The sequence below is a fragment of the Heloderma suspectum genome, chromosome 2, assembly GCF_057233095.1.
Source record: "Heloderma suspectum isolate Gila_16-S chromosome 2, 16-S_ref, whole genome shotgun sequence".
Lineage (NCBI taxonomy): Eukaryota > Metazoa > Chordata > Lepidosauria > Squamata > Helodermatidae > Heloderma > Heloderma suspectum.
This window is the reverse complement of record NC_139459.1, coordinates 168,800,040-168,827,839: the sequence shown is the minus strand read 5'-3', so window position 1 is coordinate 168,827,839 and position 27,800 is coordinate 168,800,040. Positions and strand designations below refer to the sequence as shown.

Below are 27,800 nucleotides of genomic sequence, written 5' to 3'. Positions count from 1 at the left end.
CGAGTGGGGACTAGAACCCGGATCTCCCAGCTCCTAGTCCAACACTCTTGCCACTACACCACACTGGCTCTCATTTCCTTGATCTGAAAACTTAATATTTCCCAACCCCATTCCATTGTCCCCAGTGGGGAGGAGACATGTTCTGCTTGTTCCTCAGGTTGCAGGCTCCTGATCTCCTGCGTGAAAGACCATCACATATTGTTCCCACCCCCTCCTTGGAGCCATTAGAAAGAAGGGATGTGGCCAATGGGGAAACAGATGGAAGTTTGCCCAAGTCCAGCTGCTCAGCTGAGTGATAAAGATGTAGTTAGGGAGAAATACATCTGAGCTGCAACCCCTAGGATTAAAAAAAAACCCAGCTCCATCATTATCCTCCTGCCAAAGGAAGAAGGTGTGTGGAGTATTCTGAAAATGCTGTGGGGAGGCTCCCATCCTGCAATACCCTGTATACAATTTCTATAATAGCATTTGCCATGCTGGTAAATGTCAGGAAACTTTAATTCTCTAACCTCTGATATTCCCATACAGGTTCCTGCCAAAGAAATGAAAATGAATTCAAAGAAACACCAGTATGTGACTATCTGGGCCAGCTGTTCTCAATTCACACTGGAGAAGGTGGTTCTGGTCTTCTACCAGAGAGGCTATATCTTCATCCAGACAGATAAAATCATCTACACACCTGAATCTACAGGTAAACTCTTTTGTTCCTCCATCTGTACAAGTATCTGGGACCACAGTGGGTCTGGAGTAGATATCCTCCTTGAGATCTGTGCTTGCCCTCTCTGCCAGGCCTCAACTCTTGTTAGATGCCTCCCTTGCAACAATTCTTGTGTTGAAAGCTGCTTGAAAGAGGGATCACTCATCCCACCTTTGCCTCTGGTAAATGGTTTTTGCATGTTTTTATTGTTTCAAAAGCCTGCAAAATCCATCTGAAGTACCTGACAATTATTCAACTCAAAGGAAATTTTACAAAAGCATTTTCCCAGCCAGAAAACATTTCACACCAAGTGCTGGGAATAAGCAATTACCCTGCAACAGGCCAGCTAGCTGGGGGAAAGATTTTGAGATATCCTAAAACAACCGCACATTTTTGCATGCATAAGTAATTGCCTGGAAAGTTCCATAAGCAAAAACTGTTTGCTTATGAAAACCAGTTTAATGGCTGGCAGTCCAGTAACTCTACCTACTGTAATTCTGTTCTGTGTGGTTCCAAAAAGTGCCAGAGGAAGCCATGATACCCAAGTTTCAACCCAGGGCAGTTTCAACCCAGCCTAAAATCGTGCATTTAAAATGGGGCTTTCTGCTTCCATTTTAAATGCAGGATCACCACGACTCCCTTTCTCACGTGCTTCCTTTCCCCCTCCCCTTTCCCCCTCCTTCTCCCTGTATCTGAGTCTTTCATTATCTTTCATTGATCTTGCTCCCCTTCTTGCCACTTTTCCTCTTTTCACAGAGGGAACTCAAGCGGAACACAACGAGGTACTTTGATAGCTCATTATCTACTATCTATTTTAAAAAGGGACAAAGGGCATTTAGTGCAGGAGACGCCATGGAGGGTCACAGCAGGGTCATGGCAGGGTCATGGCATCATGTAAAGAGCCTGCAAACTTCCATGAAGGAGCAGTCTCAATGCACGATAGAAGCTCTGTGTGAAGGAGCCCCCAGTCTAGACTGGGAATGCTGATGTTTTACAGTGTTGTTGTTTTTAAACCCAGCCATCCACCTCTGCTGCCTCCTGCTTTCTCAATCTATCCTGTTCTGTTCCCCTTGCCCAGGAACATGAGCTTACTTTCCACTCTTGAGAGACTCTCCCTTTCTCTGAAGTGTTTAGGGCTTGCCATTATCAAAGATTAACAGGATACAAGAATTTTAAAAAATCTGAGCTTGCCTAATGCCAAGTTCTGATTGTTTGCCTTTGAGAGCCAAACAGCTAGGCATTACATGCATGCAGATGCCTGTAACATTCCTCTGATATGCTTTTTTAAAGATACTGACTGAAAACACTTTCCGGAAGGGGTGGTAGTAGGAAGGAAGTGGAGGAATGACATGGAGGAAGAGGTGTGTATTGATCCTTATTAGCTGTTGTTCCACTTCAAATCACACACACACACACACACACACACACACACAGCTACATTTAATCTGCAGAGGATTTTCTGCTAATATGGCTTGAGCTCCTGCCCAAACCCCAGGCATTCTCTGGAATGCAGAGATTACTTGGGCAATTTATTTGTTTGTTTGTTTGTTTGTTTGCTTTATTAGCCACCCATCTGGCTGGCTACCTGGTCACTCTAGGCAGCAGACAATACAAACAACAACAAAAAATACCACAAATTTACTTAATCAACTGAACAAAACAAGATTGCTCTAAAAAACCCTAACCCACCCAAATGTCCCCTGAACAGCCAGTTGACACAATCATAACCAAGCACTTTCTTCTGCTGAGCAGAGCCCATGCGGCTCCTCAGTATACGCCTGAGTGGTGATCGGCCAACTCCAGGCACTCTTGGATCAGAGCCAGCTTCACGTTTTGGAGGGCCCTTGGGCAAGGTACCCTCAGTGGGCCCCCTGCCTCACTGAGTCTACCTCTGCACCATCATTGGCACCAGCTCTGTTGCTCTTCCTCCTCTTCGCTACCACCTACAGAGAGGCAGCAAGCAAGATGGCAGCGGCACTCGCTGCTTACCCTTCTCACCATCACTTTTGTCTGGGCCAAAATGAGAGCCAGCTGAACAAGCAGGTTGCAGTGGTGAAGAAGAGGAGCAAGTCTAGCGCGCGGCTGGGATGTGAGCCCTCTGCAGGAGCCCAGCTGTGCCTACCCTTGGTGCTGGCCCTGGTTTGGATGTAACTTATCTTGGATGAAATTGATGACTGACTCCATCCTCTGAATCTCTTATCTTTGTTGAGAGAAAGTTGGGGTGTGTACATACCCTGTTGATTCTCTTGGACCTCTCAGAAGCTGTCAATACTATCAACCATAGCACGCCTCTGAATTGGGCATCCGAGGTGTCTGTTTTTAGAGGGTGGTGCTGAGGAACCCACTGCCTGACCCCTTGGCAGTTATGTCTTGGAGGCCTGCAGGGTTCTGTTCTTTCCTCCATGCTGTTCAGCATCTATATGAAACCACCAGGAATGGTCATCTGGATACTTGATCTGAGCTGCCACCAGTATGTATTTATTTAGAATATTTTTGGATTGTCCCTCCACTCAATGAGCAATTGCAGAAATGTACAATAGAAACATTAGGGGTGTACGAAACACGTACCTGGTTCCTCTGGGGCCATCCGTGGTGGTGGGGGAGGCGCTCCGCCCCCCCGGAATCCTCCCCAGCCGGCTCCACTCCCCAGTGACTCCGTGGAGCCGCCGGCTGGGGCCGCTTGCAGCCGGACCTCCGTCCGCTGCTGGGCTGCGGCCGCAAATGGCGGCCGCCGTACCAGCAGCCATTTGCGTCCCTGCGTTAGCCGTGATAGGCTACGTAGATACTTACGTAGCCTATCACGGCTTGACAGGGATGCACATGGCAGCCGGCATAGCGGCCGCCATTTGTGGCCGCAGCCCGGCAGCGGCCAGAAGACCACCCGGAGCCGGAGCTGCTGCTGGAGCCGCCGCTGCCAGGTAGGCTCCGTCCCGGGGGAATTCCGTGGGGTGGCGGGGGGGGGGATTGCCCCGTTCCGCCACAGACTCCGGGGGGCTGGATTCTAAAGAATCTGGCCTCACTGGAGTCCATGGCGGAATTCTCCAACATCCCTAAGAAACATAAAGACTACTACACATATGTCGATAACACCCAGCTGTATCTCTCATTTTCATCAAATTGAATTGAGCCTGTGGGTATCCTGAATAAATGCCCGGGTACGGTAATGGACTGAAGGAAAGCTAATAAACTGAAATTTAATCCCTGAAGGTTTTAGTTTGTATTTGGGAGTGCTTATCTATCTTGCACTGTCACTAGAGGCTTCAGCTAAAATGCCAACTGCAATTCTACCTTGATGGATAGTCTTGCCTCAGTTACCCCCACTAGGCTAACCTCCCATTTGGACTACTGCAATGTGTTGTATGTGGGGCTGCCTTTGAAAACTGCCTGGAAGTGTCAGTTAGTTTGAAACAAGACTGCAAGATTGTTAACTGGACTGGATAATTTGATCATATTATGCCAGTGCTCCGTCCTCTGTGCTGGTTTTCAGTCCATTCCAGGCCCAATTCAAAGTGCTGGTTTTGACCTATAAAGCCCTTTACAGCTTGGGGGCAGGTTACCTGAAGGAGTCTCTGCATCCATATGTACCTAGCCAAACCTTGAGATCCTCTTCAGAGTCCCTGCTCCAGGGGTCCTCCCCAAGCAAAGTGAGCTGGGGGCCTAATAGGGAGAGGGCCTTTTCATTGGTGGCACCCCAATTGTGGAATGCTTTCACCAGAGGGCTTCACCTGGAACCTTCTTTATGGTCATTTTGGCACTGGATGAAAGCCCTTTTATTTTCCCAAGCCTTTTAAAGCTATAACTTTAAGGTTGTGGATATTTAACCCACAACCCATTAACCCATTTTAACCCATCTGTTTTATATTTTAGGGATGCTGTGTCATTGTTTTTATTTTTTCTCTGCTGTTGGATTTGTCGCTGCAATTTATATTTTGTGAATTGCCTGGAGAACATTGTTATTGGGCAGCCTAAATAAATATTATATAAATAAATAAATGTGGGCAAACACCATTTTCAAGCTCCATGGGGGGAGCGGCAATGGAGGGGCGCTACTGCTGTCAAGCTCCTCCCCCACTCCCAGTTGGCCTCTTCCAAAGCTGCTCTTGGTTTTCAAACATCAGGTGGTTTCACATGTTTGCATGTAACATCTAGTTTGCCCCCAGTCTTCAGGTGTCAGCCACAAAACAACAGGTGGAGAGCTTATCTCAGTGCTCTTCCAAGATGCCACACTTTTCACTTGACTCACACTTCCTTTGCAGACGTATGATGTTCTCTCTTTTCTTTTTCAGTACGCTATCGTGTATTTCCTGTGGGTCACAACTTAGAGCCTATGGTGAAACGTGTGACTGCCAGCCTTGAGGTGAGAGCTACGATGGGAGTGCCTTGGGTCATACACCTGGGCTGGGTTGAGCGTCTAGGGTTTATATTTCTTCTTTTATACTTGGTTCTGGCTCGAGCCCCCATCTAAGAGAACCGGGGACCCTAATTTGGACATCTAGGTGACTGTCACATCCTTCCCGCCTGACACACACATGCCTGGGATATGACCAAGCAAGAGAGAGCCTGCATGTAACCCTTGAATCATAACTCATGGCTGGCCTGAATGTCTAAGGGACATGTTTCGGTCTCAGAACCGGTAGGTGGCAGCAACAGTCTCCAGTAACCCTTCCCCCAAATTGAGAGTGTACTGAAATCTCTGAGCCAGTAGGTGGCAGCAATCTTGAACTTCAGCCCACGTGCAGAGGGCCTTTCAGAAAAGAGGGTCTGAGCTCACTGGGTCTGTACTTCACCTATTTGTGGGCATTTTAGACCAGTGGAAGACAGCCTCCTGATTGAGACTAGGGATGTCGCGAGTGTCAGATTGGGACAAGAAGCCTGGTGAGAAGCTGCCAGTTCGGCCCCCCGGACGCCAGCTTGCAGACCTCAGCTCTTGCCTGACTTGTGGCGTGCTAAGTCGGGCAAGAGCTCGGGCACCTGCTCCCTCAGCAAGGAGAGGGGAAGAAGGCAGCGCCTCTCCTCCTTCCCTCATCCTTGCTACAGCGGCAGTGGCGCGGGAGAGGCTGGTCATTTTCCATAAGTTTTCCTGGCCTTACAGAAAACAACCAGCTTGTCCCTGCTGTAGCAGGTGGGGATGGAGGGAAGAAGGAGGCACCTATCCTCTTCTCCCCCCCCCAACCTGCTGGAGGCCAGGGCGAGAGGCTGTGGGTGGCTGCGCCGAGGGCCTCCTTCCCCATGCTGGCCTTTGACAGCCTGCTCGCATAAGAGGGGCAGTTCGCACAGCTCGCAGGCAGGCAGGGCAACAGGGAAGTCCAGCAAGCAGGCCCGGGCTGCGTGAGCTGTGAGGGGGCAGTTTGTCAAGCTCCCCAATCCTGGACGGAGATGGGCTCGTCCATCCCTAACTGAGATGAAGTGTAGATCCAACCAAGGACAAGATGAGCTCCATCTCTGATGTAAGTAGTCAAGGCAGCCAATCAGGAAGTTGTTAGAGGATGGTTCTTCTTTCCTAATGGGTTTCTAAATGGATGTGAACTTCCTTTACAATCATCTATATTAAAGAAAGATTTAAGTGGGAAAGGAGATTGGAAAATTCTCACTGGTGGGTGTAGCCACCTGAATAATCAGCAACTGTTGGTGGTCCATGAAAGCTTCACAAGGCTCTGTAATGACATTTTACACATGCATTTTCCATAAATCATTGAACACTAGGGGTGTACAAAACCCCGCTTACCTGGCTCCGCCGGGTTCTGCAAGTGGGGGGAGGCGATCCATTCCTCCCCCTGGAATCCTGCCCGGCTGGCTCCGCTCCACGGCCAGGCCATGGAGCCGCTGGCCAGGCCAACCCGCAGCGGGGCCTCCAGCCTCTGCTGGGCTGGTGCGGACGCAAATGGCGTCCTGTGTAAGGGACACCATTTGCGTCCCTACGCCAGCCCGTGATAGGCTACGTCAATATTTACGTAGCCTATCACAGCTAAAGCAGGGATGCAAATGGCGTCCCCCACGCCATTTGCATTCCCGCTTTAGCTGTGATAGGCTACATAAATATTTACATAGCCTATCACGGAAAAACAACAACAACAGCGAACGCAAATGGCGGCGGCTACAGCGGCCGCCATTTGTGTTCCCTTTTTTCCTGCTGTGATAGGCTACATAAATATTTACGTAGCCTATTACGGCAAAACAGAGGGGTGCAAATGGCAGCCACTACGCCATTTGTGCCCCTCTGTTTTGCCGTGATGGGCTATGTAAATATTTACGTAGCCTGTCACGGCGGAAAAAAAAGAATATAATGGCAGCCGCCGTAGCTGCCATTTGCGTTCCCTTAGTTTTGCCGTGATAGGCTACGTAAATACTTTTTTTTTTTGCATTCCCTGCATTAGCCGTGATAGGCTACGTAAGTATTTACGTAGCCTATCACAGCTATATGGAAGAAGCGAATGGCGGCCGCAGCTGCGGCTGCCATTCCCAATGCAGCGCAGATGGCAGCAGTAGGTGCTCCGTTCTGGGCCCATTTCGCGGGGTAGGGGGGCAGGGGGGCTTCATTCTGCCATGGATTTCGGGGGGCCGAATGCACTGGCATTTGGCCTCACCAAGATCCATGGCGGAATTCTCCGCCATGCCTATTGAACACCATTTCCAGGTCCTACCCCAGAGAGAAGGCAGTGTTGGGCAATCCTGCCACCTGTGCCATACCCAGGATTAAAACTTTCCCTTCAAAACCCTGGAAAACATAATTTTACTGGGGGAGGGGTTGCTTGCTTACTTCCCATATTACAGACACACACACTCCATGTATTTCCGACATTTGTATCCCAAGCTTCAGGTTAGTTCATTCCATTTTGTCTGCACTACAATTGGACGAAGCTGAGAAACCCAGCTGTCAGGTCCTGTGTATAGGTAGTCAAGCAAAGAAGTTGCTCTCCAAGTAAACAGGCTTTATTATGTGAAGGAATCAGTCTATCAGCAGTTCAGATTACAGTCTTGCTTGATCAGCTTCTGACAGCCTAACACTAAGATCCTTGACTAAGATGGCGCAACACTAACTAGCTTACCTAAAGATCTGTTTTAGGGATGCACAACAGTAGAAGAGAAAGTTGTTGCAATTCTGATGCTAGTCTACCGCACAGAACCTGATAGGCTTTCAGAATCTCGCCCTCAGGGAGAGTCTCCCTAGAGACCTCCTGTGATGGGCCAACTTGGCAGAATGCTTTACTTCTTTACACTGCACCTCCCTCTTGACTGCACGTCTGATCTGTGAATCTGTCACGCTTACCCCCCTCCCCCTCGATGAGTTGCTGGGTTCCCACATAAGAAGTTATGGGTGGGCTTGAATCTAACTGATCAGCCTGCCCTTGGGAAGATTCTTCCCTGTCTCTGTCTCCTCCAGCTCCTGGAGGTTCGTGTTCCTCCCCCACCGCCTCACCCTGTCCGTCCCTGATTCTAAGTCCTCATCCATGGTCTCTGGAAGGAGTCTGGGCTCAGTCCTGTACTAGCCCAAGGCCATTTAGTGTGCTTCATGACTAAAGTGGGATTTGAAGCCCCCCCCCCATCGGCTAAAGCCAATACTTGATCCCAGCGGTGGGCAGCATGTGGCCCCCACAGTTCTCTGAAGTAGCCCCTGCCACCCCCTGAAATGTGAATATATATATATATATATATATATATATGGCACTCTGTAGCCCAGATGCCATTTTGTTTGTAGTATTTTTATCTCCCCCCCCCCCGTTTTTGGCACCCACAGGGGTGTGTGGCCTACGGGGGCATACCGGGGGCAAAAATGGAAGTTGACCATCCCTGCTCTATCCACTTCACCACACTGGTTCTTTACAGCGTGATGGGCCACTTTGCTGAAGTGTATTGAGGGAGTAGTGAAGAATGTGTCCACGCGCTTCTTTGTGGTCTCTGAGACTCATATATGTGGGTTCTGCACCCGCACAAAGCCCCATCAAGAACATTCTATAACTGAGCTTTTTGGCAGGAAGCCCCCCAACCCCCCATCATGCATGTTAAAGGCCGCAGATCCTGCTGTTTTCACTCAGTTCCTCTTCAGTCACCACAGAAGCAGCACATTTAGCAGCATTCTCTGACCAGAGAGTCTTTCTCTTGTCAAAGCATGAGCTGAGTTTCTTCAGTTTCTTTTAGTTTTCATTCTTCCTTTACGTCTTTATGTTTCTCCTTTCAGTTTAGGGATGTACTAATTGTGCACCTTCCATGCCGCTTGACTTCCGCAGTTTGCGGCCAGTGCTCCGTACCGTCGTTCGCAAGCCCCCGGAATTCTCCTCTTTTTTTTCCGCTCCAAGAATCACGAAGATAAATCCGTACCGACAGCCGTAATTCTGCATAACTTCTGTAAGAAAGGCTATTTTTCGTAGATATTTACATATTTTTCCCCTGCCCTGAAACTGCAGTGATTACTTTCAGCCAAAACACTTCCTCCTCCTCCTTGAGGCTTCCCAAAACAAGGCTGCCCCAGGTGTGCCTGAGCGATGCACTCTTTGCTTAAAGCAACGCTGTTTGAAAGAAAGAAAGAAAAATCTTTTAAAATGACCGTGCCGGTCTGGAGCCCTGCACGAGTGTTATTCCCCCTGCTAGGCTTTCTATTTCCACATCCAGCCTTGTTGGTGACGTTGTGAGGCTAAAATGGAGAGAAGAACCAACTCTGTGCATGTCTACTCAGAAGTAAGTCTTATTGAGTTCAATGCGACTTACTCCTACACATGTCAGCACCCCACTTGCCCCCAGCTCAGCTTTGTATTTCCACATCCAGCTCATTAGCAAACCTGTTAGTTATCTCACTGGATGACTTTGGGCTGGACTCTAACCGCTACATCATACTTCTGTTATATGAAACTCCTGAAGAAAAAGAGACAGTATAATGGAAAGTTCTTTCTGAAGCAGTCACACTTGTACAAATGCAGCATGAAGGGAAAGATCAGCAACCTTCTCTTTGTTTGAATAAAAAGCACACTCTGCACATGCTCAGGGAATGGACAAAATGAGGAATAAACATACCAGGGAATATGAAGAACTATATTCTTCTGGGGTGTGTGTGGAACATCCAACTGTTCCCTGGAAAAAACCCCCCCCATTCAACCAAGGGTCTTCTGAGATAACAGGAGGTCTGATAATGAACTGTATGTGGAAATACAAAGCTGAGCAGATAAGAGAACCACCTCTGTGCATGTCTACTCAGAAGTAAGTCTTACAAAGCTGAGCTGGGGGCAAGTGGGGTGCTGACATGTGTAGGAATAAGTTGCATTGAACTCAGTAAGACTTACTTCTGAGTAGACATGCACAGAGTTGGTTCTCCTCTTCGCTCAGCTTTGTATTTCCACATCCAGTTCATTATCAGACCTCCTGTTAGTTATCTCAGAAGACCCTTGGTTGAATGGGGAGGGGGATTTCCAGGGAACAGCTGGATTGAGGGAGATCACACACACACACACACACACACACACACTGGAAGAATATAGTTCTTCATATTCCCTGGTATGTTTATTCCTCATTTTGTCCATTCCTTGAGCATGTGCAGAGTGTGCTTTTTATTCAAACAAAGAGAAGGTTGCTGATCTTTCCCTTCATGCTGCATTTGTACAAATGAAGTGTGACTGCTTCAGAAAGAACTTTCCATTATACTGTCTCTTTTTCTTCATGAGTTTCATAACAGAAGTACGATGTAGTGGTCCGTCCCAAAGTCACCCAGTGAGATAACTAACAGGAGGTTTGCTAATGAGCTGGATGTGGAAATACAAAGCTGAGCTGGGGGCAAGTGGGGTGCTGACATGTGTAGGAGTAAGTTGCATTGAACTCAGTAAGACTTACTTCTGAGTAGACATGCACAGAGTTGGTTCTTCTCTCCATTTTAGCCTCACAACGTCACCAACAAGGCTGGATGTGGAAATAGAAAGCCTAGCAGGGGGAATAACACTCGTGCAGGGCTCCAGACCAGCACGGTCATTTTAAAAGGTTTTTTCTTCCTTTCTTTCAAACAGCGTTGCTTTAAGCAAAGAGTGCATCGCTCAGGCACACCTGGGGCAGCCTTGTTTTGGGAAGCCTCAAGGAGGAGGAGGAAGTGTTTTGGCTGAAAGTAAAGGGAAATGGAGGATTTCAATTGAAAAAGAAGAACACCCACGAACAAGGTGGTGAGCACAATTCATTTTTTTTTTTTTAAACTTATGTATTTATTATCAGAATATCCTACCTTGCGTTTTTATTTGAGAAAATTTCGCGACTCTGTGCGGATGACAAAAAAAAAGCCGCATGACTGCTGGCTCCGCAGGACCTCATGGTGCCGTTCTGCAGAGGATTCCGTGGCACAGACTGAAGGGAATTCAATCCCATTTCAGTCCGTGGCAGAATTCTCTGACATCCCTATTTCAGTTAGCATTTCCTTTTGGGCAGTCTGTGCTTTTGGGTACTTCCTCTTCTGCCTTATGGCCTCAAAAGCATTTATCTTCCCCTCCCCTGTGGCTGAATTGGCCTAACCTGGTACTTGATAAAATGCAGCAGTTATTCAAACAGCCACTGCCTGATCAGGCGGAGGTCATTGGCTCCTTTTCTGAGGGAGAGATTCACGATCATTTGCCAGAGCCAAGGCCCCATCTGCAGCACCTCTCTGTGCAGGTAGCAGGTTGCTTCTCCACTGATCTTCTACAAGACATTCACCTGGGATGTATCGCCTGCATCCTACTACTCTAGGGAATCAGACTGTGGTTGCTGTGCTTGGGATTCCTCATGGAGGCATCAAAGCTGTCAAAGCAGCAGAGAAGTGCTTCACATCACAGAGGGCAATGTGCACACAGGACCAGGGCAGGTCTATTGCTCATCGTAAGCCTGCCTGGCTCCATTCTGCGAGTTTGTCTCAAGAGGCTACATCTTTAATAAAAGAGACATGCTGTTTGACAGGGAGGGCTTGTTCAACTCTAAGACCAACATGCCAGACCGTGTAAAAAGAAAAAGACGACTAGGGCCCACAAGATGGGCCTGAGCACTCAGCCGCCAGCAAATGGCCGATCCTGTGCATGGAAGAGGGGGCTTCTAAGCTGATGCACATCCGGCTGGCTGTCTTGCTTCATGCTCAGGCCATCCATCTCAGCTCTAAGCACTCCTTTCCATCCTCCACGTTCAGGTCTTCATCTATACCAGGGTGAAAAAAGTATGGCCTGTGAGCCACATGTGGCCTGCGCCTGCCAAGCCATTTCTAGTGGCTCACCAGATTCCCCTGCATGTGTCACTGCCACCAAAAATAAACCACACAGCGGGACTGTCTGTAGGGATGTACGAAAATCACTTACCTGTTCGCGGATTATGCTGATGGTGGGGGGGGCGCTCCGTCCCTCCCCCCTGAATCCTGGACGGGGGGGAAGGTGCTCCGTCCCTTCCCCCAGAATCCTGGACCGGTGGGGAGGCGCTCCGTTCCTCCCCCCCTGGAATCCTCCTTGGCTGGCTGTGCTCCGTGGTGGCTCCGCAGAGCAGCCAGCCAGGCCCAGCCAGGCCAGAGCCATCCACAGCCGGATTTCTGGCCGCAGAGGGCTCTGGGAAAAAACAAACAAACCACGTACACAAATGGCAGCGGCTACGGCCGCCGCCATTTGCGTTCCTTATTTTTGACGTCTTAATCTACGTAAATTAAATATTTACATAGACTAAGACAGCGAAAATAAGGGGAACTCAAATAGCGTAGTGGACGCTATTTGCGTTCCCCTTATTTTCGCCGTCGTAGTCTACGTAATTATTTACGTAGACTAAGACGGCCCAAAATAAGGAACGCAAATGGCAGCGGCCGTAGCCGCCGCCATTTGTGTACGCCTTTTTTTTTTTTTACCCAGTCGTCTTAGGCTACATAAGTTTTTACATGTCGGTGTAAAAAAAAAACTGCAAATGGTGGCGGCGGCAGCCGGTCGGAAGACCAGCCACCGCAGCCGCCGCCGGAGCCGCCACCGCCCAGGAGATCCGCCCCTGGTAAGTCTCGTCCCGGGGGGGATCCGCAGGGAGGAGGCAGGCCATTCTGCCACGGAGTTTGGGGGGCCAAATGCACTGGCATTCGGCCTCCCCGAGATCTGTGGCAGAATTCTCTGCCATCCCTAACTGTCTGAGGTTTCGCTTGGTAGTGGTAGCTTTAAGGTTCTGGCCTATCTGATAAGGGAGGGGTTTGTCTCACTAATCCCAGAAACGTTATGAGTCCTGGAAGCCTCCTGCTGGCCAGCAATTCACATTTCTCCTGGTTCATGATTACTCGCAGGTTGATGTAAACAGACTTGTTTGGTTGATATTGTTGTACAGTTCCTCCTTTCCTTCTAGCAGTCTGGCCTTGCCTTGGCATCGGTTAAAGTTTGTTGTTGTTGTTCAGTCGTTCAGTCGTGTCCGACTCTTCGTGACCCCATGGACCATAGCATGCCAGGCCTTCCTGTCCTCCGCTCTCTCCCGGAGTGTGCTCAAGTTCATATTCATTGCATCGGTGATGCTATCTAGCCATCTCATCCTCTGCCGTCCCCTTCTCCTTTTGCCTTCAGTCTTTCCCAGCATCAGGGTCTTTTCCAGAGAGTTTTCTCTTCGCATTACGTGGCCAAAATATGTGAGCTTCAGCTTCAGTATCTGTCCTTCCAATGAGCAGTCAGGGTTGATTTCCTTTAGGATGGACTGATTTGACGTCCTTGCAGTCCAGGGGACTCGTAGGAGTCTTCTCCAGCACCACAGTTCAAAAGCATCAATTCTTTGGCACTCAGCCTTCCTTATAGTCCAGCTCTCACAGCCATACATTACTACTGGGAAAACCATAGCTTTGATTAGACGGACCTCTGTCGGCAAGGTGATGTCTCTTCTTCTTACTATGCTGTCTAGGTTGGCCATAGCTTTCCTCCCAAGGAGCAAGCGTCTTTTAATTTCATGGCTACAGTCACCGTCTGCGGTGATCTTGGAGCCCAAGAAAGTAAAATCTGTCACAGCTTCCATTTCTTCCCCTTCTATATGCCAGGAAGTGATGGGGCCAGATGCCATGATCTTAGTTTTTTTAATGTTGAGTTTCAAACCAGCTTTTGCACTCTCCTCTTTCACCCTCAACAAGAGGCTCTTGAGATCCACTTCGCTTTCTGCCATTAGGGTGGTATCGTCTGCATATCGGAGGTTGTTGATAATTCAGAGAGCTTCGGCTATTGGGCGGTATAGAAATGAAACAAATAAATAAATAAATCATTCTCCCAGCAATCTTAATTCCGACCTCTGATTCATCCAACCCGGCATTTCTCATGATGTACTCTGCATATAAGTTAAATAAGCAGGGTGACAATATGCAGCCTTGTCGTACTCCTTTCCCAATTTTGAACCAATCGGTTGTTCCATGTCTGGTTCTTACTGTTGCTTCTTGACCCTCGTACAGGTTTCTCAGGAGACAGGTAAGGTGGTCTGGTACTCCCATCACTTTAAGAATTTGCCACAGTTTGTTGTGATCCACACAATCAAAGGCTTTAGCGTAGTCAATGAAGCAGAAATAGACGTTTTTCTGGAATTCTCTTGCTTTCTCCATGATGCAGTGAATGTTGGCGATTTGATCTCTAGTTCCTCTGCCTCTTCGAAACCCAGTTTGTACTTCCGGTAGTTCTCGGTTCGCATACTGCTGAAGCCTAGCTTGTAGGATTTTGAGCATCACTTTGCTGGCATGTGAAATGAACGCAATTGTGCGGTAGTTTGAACACTCTTTGGCGTTGCCCTTCTTTGGAATTGGAATGTAAACTGACCTTTTCCAGTCTTGCGGCCATTGTTGAGTGTTCCAAATTTATTGGCATATTGAATGCAGCACTTTAACAGCATAATTTTTTAGGATTTTAAATAGCTCAGCTGGAATACTGTCATCTCCGCCAGCTTTGTTGTTAGTAATGCTTCCTAAGGCCCACTTGACTTCACTCTCTAGGATGTCCGGCTCAAGTTCAGTGACCGCACTATCATGGCTATCAGGGACATTCAGATCTTTCCTGTATAGTTCTTCTGTGTATTCTTTCCACCTCTTCTTAATCTCATCTGCTTCTGTTAGGTCCCTGCCTTCTTTGTCCTTTATCATGCCCGTCTTTGCACAAAACGTTCCCTTGAGATCTCCGATTTTCTTGAAGAGATCTCTAGTCTTTCCCATTCTATTGTTTTCCTCGATTTCTTTGCATTGTTTATTTAAGAAGGCCTTCTTGTCTCTCCTTGCTATTCTCTGGAACTCTGCATTCAGTTGGATATATCTTCCCCTTTCTCCCTTGCTTTTCACTTCCCTTCTTTCCTCAGCTACTTGTAAAGCCTCATCAGACAGCCACTTGGCTTTCTTGCATTTCTTTTTCTTTGGGATGAATTTCATTGCTGCCTCCTGAACAGTGTTACGGACCTCCGTCCACTGTTCCTCAGGCATTCTGCCTATCAGGTCTAATCCCTGAAATCTATTCCTCACCTCCACTGTGTATTCATCAGGGATATGATTTAGGTCATACCTGAATGGTTTAGTGGTTTTCCCTACATTCTTCAATTTAAGCCGAAATTTTGCAACAAGAAGCTCATGATCTGAGCCACAGTCAGCTCCAGGTCTTGTTTTGACTGACTGTATAGAGCTTCTCCATCTTTGGCTGCAAAGGACATCATCAATCTGATTTCGATATTGACCATCTGGTGATGTCCATGTGTAGAGTCGTCTCTTGTGCTGTTGGAAAAGAGTGTTTGCTATGATCAGCGTGTTCTCTTGGCAAAACTCTATTAGCTTTTGTCCTGCTTCATTTTGTACACCAAGGCCATGCTTGCTTGTTATCCCAGTGATTTCTTGACTTCCTACTTTAGCATTCCAATACCCTATGATGAAGAGGACATCTTTTTTTGGTGTTAATTCTAGAAGGAGTTGTAGGTCTTCATAGAACCGATCAACCTCAGCTTCTTCGGCCTCAGTGGTTGGGGCATAGACTTGAATTACTGTGATGTTGAATGATTTGTCTTGGATTCGTACTGAGATCATTCTATCGTTTTTGAGATTGTACCCCAGTACTGCTTTTCCCACCCTTTTGTTGACTATGAGTGCTACTCCATTTCTTCTAAGGGATTCTTGCCCACAATAGTAGATATGATGGTCACCTGAATTAAATTCGCCCATGCCTGTCCATTTGAGTTCGCTGATTCCCAAGATGTCGATGTTCAATCTTGCCATCTCATGTTTGACCACCTCCAGCTTACCTTGATTCATTGATCTGACATTCCAGGTTCCTAAACGATATTGTTCTTTACAGCATCGGATTTTCTTTTCACCACCAGACACATCCACAGCTGAGTGTCCTTTCGGCTTTGGCCCAGCCGCTTCACTCTTTCTGGCGCTACTTGGAAATACCCTCTGCTCTTCCCCAGTAGTATATTGGACACCTTCCGACCTGAGGGGCTCATCTTCCGGCGTCATATCTTTTAGCCTTGTGATACGTTTCATGGGGTTTTCTTGGCAAGAATACTGGAGTGGGTTGCCATTTCCTTCTCCAGTGGACCACATTTTGTCAGAACTCTCTGCCATGACCTGTCCGTCTTGGGTGGCCCTGCACGGCATAGCTTATGGCTTCACTGAGTTACACAAGCCCCTTTGCCACAACAAGGCAGTGATCCATGAAGGGGGGTTAAAGTTTACCTAGCAGCTATTTCCACTTTTTATGTCCTAGTTCATGATTCCACAGTTTTTTTCCCACTGTACTGTAAGACAATTCTTCAAGGGCTTAGGCAACTTATATCTGCCATTGTCTGCTCCTTCTCTGGCTTGGACCTTGTCTGTGGTCTTAAACAAAGTCACTGCTAAGCTCTTCAAGCCCTTGGCAACTTGCCCTCTTTGTGTCCTCACTATTAAGGTAGCACGCCTCGTCACGGTCTTGTCAGCATGTCCAGCTAGTGAGCTCTGAACCCCTAGGGTTGAAAGGCCTTACCTTATCTGTCATAGAGACGCAGTGGTCCTATGACCAGACTTGGCTTTCCTACCCAAGACAGGGTCTTCTTTGCACTTGAACCAGGACATCGTTTTGCTGATGTTCTTCCCAGATCCAACATCACCACTTCAGGTCACTCACTGGATGTGTGTCGCACACTCACCTTCTACCTTGACTGCATGGCAGCCTTTCAGAAGACCCAGTCTTCTGGTATAAGAGTCCACATTGAGGTTCACTGATTTCTACCCAGAGGTTTGCTAAGATGACAACAAGGGCCCACAAGACGGGCCTGCGCATTCAGCAGCCACCCCCAAGGAGGATCCATAGTCAATTAGGGAAGGCAAGCAACGGATGAAGCCAACGGGGGGCGGGGGGAGAAGCATGTAAGGGGCAGTGGTAGTGGCCCTGCCCGTTTAGGTCTGTAGCCCCCCGCCAATAATGGCATGCAGCCACTGTACTGAGTAGTTGTGAGGCCCAGGAGAAGAGGACTGCAACTCAGCACTATTGTCTGTTCTGCATCACTGTGGGAAGCACTAGGGGAACATTCTCCCATTAGGAGCTGTTCCCAGCAAACATTGCAGTCACCTGAGACTTTAAGAAGACTGACAGAGGCTGGTCTTTCAGTAAGTAGTTCCACCCCTGCTAGATGCTGACTGGGGTTCTCAAAGGGCTGGTGCCTGTTCCTGCAGTGTCCTGCTCCTGTGTGGTTGAGAGACATAAGAAGCTGCAGGGGAGCCATTCTCAGAGTCAGATGATAGGAGAGACACGTCCTCAGGCTGAAAAGGCTTACAAGAGGCCCATCTACACTGGGCTTTTACTCTGGAGTGGGTGCGAGTCGAGGTCCCTAGTGATAGATCACACAATCACAACTTCACAGCCACCTGTGGTTTTTCGCCCAGAAAATGTGGAGTTCCAAGGAGTAATTTTGCTGCAATGTTTATCGTTTGCTATGGGTTTCCCCACGCTTGTGAGACGCCTGTACCTTCCCCAAACTGACTTTGCATTTTGCAGTGGGTGTGTTGCAGGCGTGCGTAGTGCTTGCGTCACTCTGTGATGCCTGTTTACTTCCCCCATCCCTTTGCAGCTGTGCAGTTACAGAGGGGCGTTTTCATCTATTCAATCACACTTTTGCACATTTTTGCAGTTTTGTAGCTTCGCAACGGTTGTGGACTCAGTACCCAAGGGCTGGGGGGGGGGTCTTGGGGGAGGACCAACAGTGCTCCGGCCACCATTTCGAGTGATGGGTAGGCACGTACCGCGCACGCTTGTGAGTGCGAACCATAGCGAGAGTCTCAGGCTCGGGAACTGACAAACTGATGGTGCGGAAATGAAGGAGCACAAAACACTAGGGGTGTGCAAAACACTTACCCATTCCGGCCGGCAGTCCGCGGTGGGGGGGGAGGCGATCCGTCCCTCCCCACTGGGATCCTCCCTGGCTGGCTCCACTCTGTGGCAAGGCCGTGGAGCCTCCGGCTGGGGCCGGCTGCAGCTGGACTTCCAGCCGCTGCCAGGCTGCGGCCACAAATAGCAGCAACTATGCTGGTCGCCATTTGCATCCCTGCCAAGCCGTGATAGGCTATGTAAGTATCTACGTAGCCTATCATGGCAAAAGGCAGGGACGCAAATGGCGGCCGCTACGCCATTTGCGTCCCTGCTCTTTGCCGTAATAGGCTACGTAAGTATCCTACGTCCCTGCCTTTTGCTGTGATAGGCTATGTAGATACTTACGTAGCCTCTCACGGCTTGGCAGGGATGCAAATGACGGCCAGCATAGCGGCTGCCATTTGCGGCAGCAGCCCGGCAGCAGCCAGAAGATGCCCCAGAGCCGTCGCCGGAACCGCCACTGCCGCCAGGTAGGTCCGTTGCAGGGGGGATTATGGGGGGGGGTAGTCCGTTCCGCCACGGACTTCTAAAGAATCCGGCCTCACTGGAGTGGAGGAATTCTCCAACATCCCTACAAAGCACCCACTTTTTACCTAAAAAGGGACAGAAAGACACAGCAGAGCCCCTCAAATACAAAACAGCCACTGAAGTGTTTCACCCCCACACTCAGGGAATTGCACAGCTGTGCATTTCAGTATGATAGCAAAAAAAGAGTGCACGGCAAGTCTGTTAGGGAAGCACACAGTATATCGCGAGTGTATCGCAGGGCATGCGGATTCGAAGCAGCATTGCTGCGCAGTTGCGACGAGGTGGGGGGGTCAAAGCATGCCATGTAGATGGGGCCAAGGAGTTGTTGAGGGCTCCCCTTGAAGTGGGGCGAATCTGAGTCCTCCGGGTAATGCAGAGCCTCAAATCCAAGGTACATGGCAACCCCCAACATGTTTTTCTGGAGCCAGTTTGGCCCCCAAGCTGAAATGAGCCCCCCACCCTCTCTGAGGGTAGACCTCCTTCTCCATCCATGGATCTGTCTTTCTCTCCCCCAGGGAGCGTAGGATTGCATCCTAATTGACTAAAACTCATATGGTTAATCAATTAAGATTAATGGATTAAGTCAAATAGACATCTTTAGAACTGGATTATTTTATTTAAAAGGTGTGTGTGTGTGTGTGTGTGTGTGTGTGCATGCATTTTCTTTTTCCAGGTAACAGAATACAGGCTTGGTCGCAACTGTCTTCACATTTTACATTTATTAAATACACATTTGATGATGCATAACATGATTCAGTTGTGATACAATCTATGTGATTATCATCATACAGAAGCAGGGCCTACAAAAGCCAGTCTGGATCCTAATCTACAACCTTTGGTTGTTCTGCTTCAACAGCACAGCTGCCATTTTAACTGAGCACCTCCTATGTAGGGATGTTAGAGAATTCTGCCACGGATCCCAGGGGGGCCGAATTCCAGTGAGTTTGGCCCCCCGGAATCCATGGTGGAACGGAGCCGCTCGCCCCACCACCCCGCGAAAGCCCTGTGAAACGGAGCCTACCTGGCGGCGGCTCTGGCAGCTCTGGCCGCTACCAGGCTGCTGCGGCTGCAAATGGCGGCCGTCGTAGCGGCCGCCATTTGCGTCCCTATGCCGGCCTGTGATAGGCTATGTATATATTTACATAGCGTATCACGGCTAAAGCAGGGACGCAAATGGCGTCCCCTACGCCATTTGTGCCCCTGCTTTAGCCGTGATCGGCTATGTAAATATTTACGTAGCCTATCACGGGCTTGCATAGGGACACAAATGGTGTCCCCTACGCAGGACGCCATTTGCATCCGCAGCAGCCCGGCAGCGGCTAGAGGCCCCCCTGCGGGTTGGCCTGGCCGGCGGCTCCGCGGCCTGGCCACGGAGTTGAGCCGGCCGAGCAGGATTCCGGGGGAGAGGAACAGATCACTTCCCCCCCCCCATCGAGGATTCCAGGGGGAGGAACGGATCACCTCCCCCCACCTGCGGAACCCAGCGGAGCCAGGTAAGCGGGGTTTCATACACCCCTAATCCTATGAAACATAGGAACCCTGCTCTTGCAGGAGATTGATAGATACTCTGAAAGTCATTCACTCTTTCTTGACTGGAGTAAATAGCCCATTTGTTCTCCTGTCATCACTCTTCTACCCAGATTTCTGATGATCTTTTTTCCCCTCTCATGCTCATTCTGGTCATTGGCTCTCTTAAGACTTGCCTTTTTGTATCTCGTTTCTCCTTCCAGGTTCCTCTATGGGCTGAAACTAGATGGTGTGGCCTTTGTCATTTTTGGAGTGAAAATAGATGATGAAAAAAGAAGTATGCCAGACTCACTCCAGAGAATTCAGGTATGATGAGCCATGCGTGTATATGCCTCCGTTCTGTCTGCGTGTGCGTGCATGCAAGTATCCCTCTCAGATTTCCTCAAGGCCCAGTATGGGTGAGACGGTGGCGCCATTCTTTTCCCACTTTCTTCTTTTCTTTTCAGATTAGCGATGGGGCTGGGGAAGAGCCACGCTACAGTCCCGCTTTCGCAACCTGAGCGAGCTCGTTGGGCACTCTCTCTACGTCTCTGTAACAGTGATGACGGAATCTGGTGAGCAGTGGTTTTAACTCCAGAGGAAATAGCAAGTGCTTCATGCATGAAAGATGGAATATGACTTACTTGTTCATAGCATCAGTTTGGGATTAGTCAGCTCCTTCTGATTTCGATTTTTGGCCTGCTAGGAAATGCAGGAAGGAATTGCATTTCATCAACTAGTTCATTAATTGTACTACATTTATATACTGCCTTTTTGCCAGTCCACTCAAAATGGTGGGGCTGTGCACCGCTTTGGCCCGAGGCCTGAACCCCGAGTCGAAGTGGGCTGCTTTGGGTCACTTGGAGCCCCTTCGAGTTGAAGCGGAGGGGCCACGAAGCGACTCGGAGTAGGTCAGGGGCTTGGTGTGCTTCGGAGCTTCAGCACCCCCAGCCCAGCTGCACCAGGTCCTTCCTTGAGCCGCTGCTGCCTCTTCCGCCACCACTGCCACCATCGCCACTGCCGTCCTCGCCACCGCCGCCATCCTCGCCGCAGTGGCAAGGACAACAGCAGCAGCGAGGATGGCGGTGGCGGCGAGGATGGTGGCGGCGAGGAAGGTGAAGGTGGCGGCGGTGGTGACAGAGGCAGTGGTGGAGGTGGTGGCAAGGGCAGCGGCGGCGAGGATGGCAGAGGAGGTAGAAGCAGCAGCAAGGTAAGGGGGTTTGCGCAGGACCGTCGGGGGGGACCCAAAGCAGGGTTCGACATCTGAATCTTGGGCCCGAATCAGGCCCGCCTCCAAAGCCATGAAGCGGCTTCCACGTCAGATCCGGGGGTGCCTGCACAGCCCTAGTTTACAGCCTATAATAATTGTTTGCAATCTAATAGTCATAATACAAAAGAAAAAAAATATGGGTGGGGGAAGAAGAGGGGCCGGAGGACACAGTGGAAGAAATCATGGTAAGTGTATCCTTGACCATTACTCTGCAATAAGTTCAGATTTTCCCTTGAGCTGCTTAGTTCCTCCTCTAGACTAGCGATCAGCAAATGGAGGTCCCTAGGTCAAATATGGTCACCTGAAGGTAATGCTTGCTGCTTCTTTCCCATTGCTAAAAGGCTGGCCACTTATGCATCCCCCAAAAAAGGATTCGCATCATCAGAAAAATTTAAAAGGACAAAATAGGACACTAATCTGCATATGCTAATCTAGATGTATAGATGCAAATTTATGCATAATTACTAGAATGTAAACAGACATACAATACAACATACCAGAGTGGTGAGGAGTTTGACGCAGTGACCCGTGTTTCTGCTCAGTCTGTTGTCCGCGTGCAGCTGGTGGGCAACTTCTCAAGGGCCCTGCTCTGCCTGGTTATATCACCCCCAACAGCCTTAGCAGGGTATCTTGGGGCTCTTCAGGAATCTAGACTCCACAGCCAGCTTGTCTGAATGACGAGGAACATTTTTGTGGGATGAAACATACATTTTTAAATACTCAGCAGTCAGCATATATAATATATACTAAAGGCTACACTGTATCAAAACATTTTTTGCATATGTAATTCAAAACACCATTTAAACAAACAAAAATGGCTCACTGGGGACTTAGTCCAGGTTTCAACAAGAATGTCTGGGGCAAAAAAAAACAGTCTTGTACCATCTTAAAGACGCACAGATTTATTGCACACTAAATATCAGGCACTGGCAGGGGAGAGCTGGAAGTGGGGAAAGTGTTTGTGTGTGCTTCAGATACACCTTTCCTATTTCAGCATTCCCAGATTTTCTTGTGGGGTTGAATGACTCGGAGGCGTCAATTCTATTCTTTTTTCAGGTATAGGGCTTTCCGCTAAAAAAGGACCAAAGCGAAAACATATAGCAAAAACTGGTGAGGTGCGTGGGAAGTCGTGAGGTGCAGGCAGGCAGAGGGGCTGCTTTTTCTACCCATGCCCCTCTTTCCCAAATTTTGACTTGTTCCCTCATCTTTTTTTCCCTTGAGAAATGAGTCTGGAAAAGTTGTGTGTGAGAGGCACTGTCTTCCGCTTGGTTGAAGTTCTCTGTGTGTGTCTCACAAGCAGGCACATGCAGACCAGACACCCAAGAGTCTAAGCAATCCTATACATGCCTATGTAAGCCCCGCCGAGTTTAACAGGACTCACTCCCGGCTGCGTGAGTATAGGACTGCAGACTTAGAGCAATTCAGTATTCAGCAAGTAAGGGCATTATCCTTGATGCCCTCCCTGGGGGAGAACAGGTGCTATGGCTGCCCTCCATGCTCTTGGCTTCCTGACCCCAATCCCGCCTCGACCTCTGCCCCCTGCAAATAATCAGAGCACACTCGTGTTTAAACAAACCATACCTGCCTTATCAGAGTGTTGTTGTTGGGTCTGCATTTTTTGTTTTTTAAGCTCAGGAAGTGAACAAGGAGAAGGGCTGCTGCTGTGTGCACCCAAGAAGTTAAAGCAGCGGCAGCTCGCTGTGACTGTGCCCCCAACGTGCTCTTTTTGCTGTGCAGAGCGATGCCTGCAGCTTGCTTGCCCTCGTTCAGCCTCCCCCTCCAGCCTCAATGGCATGCAGAGGTGCAGCGGCTGCAACCAATAACTAAGATGGTTACGTTTCGGGCGGTGGGGGGTACCGTGGCTTAGTTTATCTTAGTTTTGGACAGTGGGTGGAGCTTCTGCTAAGCCCTCACTTCTGCGTGTGATAAATAACAATTGGGTTTGAGGCCTGCTGAGTCTTCCAGTCTTTCCCTCTACCTGTACAACAATTTGTGGCGACGAAGGTGAGGTCCTGAGTGCTATACAGGCAGCAGGGACTGTGAATCCATTCACACAGCTAACTGGTAAGCAGTCAGCTAGGCCCACTTAACAACTTGAGCAACTCCTGTGGGGAAAAAAAACCAGAATTAAAATGGCTGCTCTTGGACATATCAAAGAGTGTGATGTTAGTCAACCTGCTTCCTGGGATTCTTATGCAGAACAGCTTTCATTTTATCTTGAAGCAAATAAGGTAGCCAATGCTGAACAAAAGCGAGCTGTGCTCTTAAGCGTTTAGACATTTGCCATAATAAGATCTCTTACTGCTCCTGCCTCATCCAGAACTAAGCCATAGTACCCCCCCCGCCCGATACATAACAAAGATGTTCCCTCAGCTGAGCCTGACCTTGCCACCACTGAGCCAACAATTAAAAAAAAAACTGAACAGGCACTAGGAAATCCACAATCCCAGATTTCTACCCAACAGGAATGATTTAAGGGGACATAGGCTTAAACAAGAGGGCAGTCTGGTACAACAGAGCACATCTGCCCCTCTCTTTGCCAACCTGGAGGCAGAAAATGTGTGGAGAAACATATGTGGCAACTGTGTTCATGCAGGGCACTCTAGGGGATGGGGGTTGAGGCCCACCACGTTTTGCTTGCTTCTTGAAATGGCCCTCCTGCAGAAGTAATTGCTGATAACAGCTTTAAATTAGACAGTAGTATCTGTCATGCCTGTCTACGCAGAGGTAAGTCCCATTGAAATTAATTGAGCTTACTCCCAGGTAAGTGTGCACAGGTCATTCAATGTCACTCAAAATTACACTTTCAGATAGCATGAGGTAGAATCCCAAACCAAAGACAAAAGATGAAACTCAAATTCATGCTGGCTGGGGAATGCTGGGAGTTGTAGGGCTTTTTTCTGTCTAAATGTGCATAGGGTTGCACCCTCAAAGGCTTGCAACTATCCAGTGCAGAGCAGGAGGTGCATTTTTTCCTCCCTCTAGCAGGGGTTTTGGTGAGGGGGAGGGACAGAGGCTGGGGAAGGCTGGGGATAGCTTGTATCAAAATTCCCCACTTCCTTCCCCTTCCCGCCCACCAGCACATCCCCTTTCTGTCCTCTAGTCCACGCCTGCATTCAGCAGCATTTGTGAGCTCGTAGAGGCAGCCAGCATAGTTCTCTGAACCAGCTGCAAGGGAGTGCATGGGCATGGGTGGGGAGCTCAGACCCCTGAGTCTGAGGTTGGAGCGCTGTCTCTGGCCTTGGATTCAGGAATCTGAAAAATCCTATGGCCCCCACAGATGCTGCCTAGGGGCTATGGGATTGCTCTCCCCTGGGTCGTAAATACTTTTCATAAGAGTTTCCTGGACAGAGAGAGTCATTATTTGTACCAGCGCAACTCCCAACTTAATGGAAACTAAAGTTTATTCTACAATATTTTGAGGCAGAAACAATTATTTTTTAATGTGAAAAATGAATCAGCTCCTGATATATGGCTTTAGGAATCAGCAAAGCTCATAAGCACAATCAATTTGGGGTTCTTTGAACTTTTTTCCTACCTTTCCCCCTCATACATTTGCAAAACTTTATCTGCAGAAATGAGGGGTTCGATCCAGACTTCCTCATGCTTAGAGTAGATCTATTGAAATCAGTTGGAGTTGATAGTCATGACTAGGGATGTACGAAAGTCACTTACCTTTTTGCAGCTTGGCTTCGCGGTGGGGGGGAAGCACTTTGCTTCTCCCCCCGAAGTTCAGGCGAGGGGGGGGAGGCGTCCTGCCTCGCCCGGCCGAAATTCAGGCCGGGGGGGGAGGCGCCCCACCTCGCCCGCCCGAAATTCAGGCCGGGGAGAAGTGCCCCGTCTCCCCGGCTGCGAAACAAAAAGTAAAAAAAAAAAAAAAAGACCCCGTGATAGGCTACGTGACGATTTACGTAGCCTATCACGGCTAGATTTCCAAAGACAGCCATGATAGGCTACGTAAATCTAGGGGTGGACGAAAGTCACTTACCTGTCGTCGAAGCTTCTTCGCGGTGGGGGGGAGGCGCTTCGTTGCTCCCCCCGCGAAGTTCAGGCCGGGGGGGGAGGCTTCCCGCCTCGCCCGGCCGAAATTCAGGCCAGGGGGGAGGCTTCCCGCCTCGCCCGGCCGAAATTCAGGCCGGGGGGGAGGCTTCCCGCCTCACCCGGCCGCGAACTCCAAAGTTTAAAAAAAAAAAAACAACGCCCCGTGATAGGCTACGTGACGATTAACGTAGCCTATCACGGCTAGATCTGCAAAGTCACGTAGCCTATCACGGGTGACTTTAAAAAAAAAAAGCGCGTACGCTAATGGTGGCCCCCATAGGGAGCCGCCATTCGCGTTCCGTATTTGGCCGCTGTAGTCTACGTAAATCTTTACGTAGACTACGGCGAAAATAAGGGCAACGCAAATAGCGTTGCCCTTATTTTCGCCGTAGTCTACGTAAACATTTACTTAGACTACAGCGACCAAATAAGGAATGGGAATGGCGGCTCCCTATGGGGGCCGCCATTATCCGTACGCGCTTCCCCCCCCCCCCAAGTCACCCGTGATAGGCTACGTCACGATTTACGTAGCCTATCACGGCTGACTTTGCAGATCTAGCTATGATAGGCTACGTTAATCGTCATGTAGCCTATCACGGGGGCGTTTTTGTTTTTTTTTCTTTGATTGGAATGGCGGCGGCAGCAGCCGGTCAAAAGACCGGCTGCCGCTCCCGCCCCACACGAACACCCGCCAAACCGCCGACCGGACCCGCCGCCGGGAGGGACATTCGGCAAAGGTAAGTCCCGTCCTGGGGGGGGTGCGGGGGGCGGGGGGGGGAGAATTTCTCCCCGAAACTTGTTCGGGGGGCCGAACATGTTGGTGCTCGGCCCCCCGAAGTTTTGGGGAGAAATTCTCCGCCATCCCTACGTAAATTGTCACGTAGCCTATCACGGGTGATTTTGGGGGGAAAAAGCGCGTACGCAAATAGCGTGCCCTTATTTTCGCCGTAGTCTACGTAAATCTTTATGTAGACTAGACATGTCAAAATAAGGAATGCAAATTTTTTTTTTCCCCCCCAAAGTCACCCGTGATAGGCTACGTGACGATTTACGTAGTCTATCACGGCTGACTTTGGAAATCTAGCCGTGATAGGCTACGTAAATCGTTATGTAGCGTATCACGGGTGTTGTTGTTTTTTTTTACTTTAGTTGTTTTTTTTTTTGCAATGGCGGCGGTGGCAGCTGGTCGGGAGACCGGCCGCCGCCCCCTCCCGCGATGAACCGCCGCTGGGACCCGCTGCCGAGAGGGACATTCGCCGAAGGTAAGTCCCATCCTGGGAGGGGGCGGTGGAGAATTTCCCAACCAACTTCGGGGGGCTGAATGCGTCGGCGCTCGGCCTCCCGAAGATTCGGGGAGAAATTCTCCGCCATCCCTAGTCATGACTTACTTGTCCCATTGATTTCAGTGGGTCTACTCGAAGTCCAATTCTAAGTCCAACCCATTGGCTAAAAACATCCTTCTTCTTAAAAAGATGTCTGAAATTCAGAGGGTTCTGAGTAAAACCTGTGGGACACACCACAGTTTCCAGTTCAGGGACCTCATATTTCTCCCACGTATTGCTTCTGGGGGTGCCACTCCACAGGACTATTCATCATGAGCCAAGCCTTCCTTAAAACTACAGGCATGATCCAAGGCTCCACTGGGCTCCAATGAACACTTCTGTGCCTAGAGGGGCTGACCTGTTTTTCGTTTTTGTTTTCCTTTTAGTACGTCAGGGAATGCTCCATCTTGTACATAACGGGGAAGCCTAACTGCACACTTGTAACGTTACACAATTCACAGAATAAAAGGGGGCATCTGTGCACACATGCCTCAGGGCCCCATGCAGCTACTGCAGTGGCAAAACTATGTTCCTAGGAAATCTGAGGGTTCCTCAGAGGTGGACAAATTACTAGAAAGAAAGCATATCTACTGTTTATCCGTCATAAGATACATTCTGTGTTGCCCAGACAGTATTCGTGGGCCCAACAGGTCTGGCTGTATGCACATTAGGCCATGTCTTAGTATGACCATGTAATGTGCAGGGATTCCATGGCCTAACCAATGCCCAGGGATTCTTCAGTAGCTAAACTGATGTAGAACTAGCTAAACTGATTCCCTGCCTATCAGGAAGTTTGAAAAATGGAACTGTTGGACCTGGAGCAAATGAAACTGCCTGGCTTTAAAACCATCCCCCCACCTTTATTTTAAATTCTTTTTTACCCACAGCCCCTTTCTTCTTTCTGCAGGCAGCGACAAGGTGGTGACTGAGCAAACTGGCATCAGGATTGTGACAACTCCCTATGAGATCCACTTCACAAAGGCCTCCAGGCACTTCAAGCCAGGGATGCCCTATGAAATAACGGTAATATATTAATCGGAGTCTCTTTACTTGTCATGACCCACTCCAAGGCTCGCTTGTGCTATTTATAGATCCAGAGCAACACACATAAATAGTGGTGGAAATCCCTTGAGTCCTCTGACGTT

General features: G+C 49.1%; 1 protein-coding gene across 1 annotated transcript in view; it reads left to right on the top strand.

The window, feature by feature from the left end:
- The first annotated feature begins 5,538 nt into the window (after positions 1 to 5,538).
- The window catches only part of LOC146353173 (A.superbus venom factor 1-like), a 97,770-nt gene continuing 75,508 nt past the window's right edge, over positions 5,539 to 27,800 (top strand). Inside the window, 6 exon segments of the mRNA XM_084829703.1 lie at positions 5,539 to 5,572; positions 5,944 to 6,025; positions 20,247 to 20,349; positions 20,490 to 20,511; positions 20,514 to 20,597; positions 27,563 to 27,678. Coding sequence (XP_084685829.1) covers positions 5,539 to 5,572; positions 5,944 to 6,025; positions 20,247 to 20,349; positions 20,490 to 20,511; positions 20,514 to 20,597; positions 27,563 to 27,678 — 441 coding nt within the window.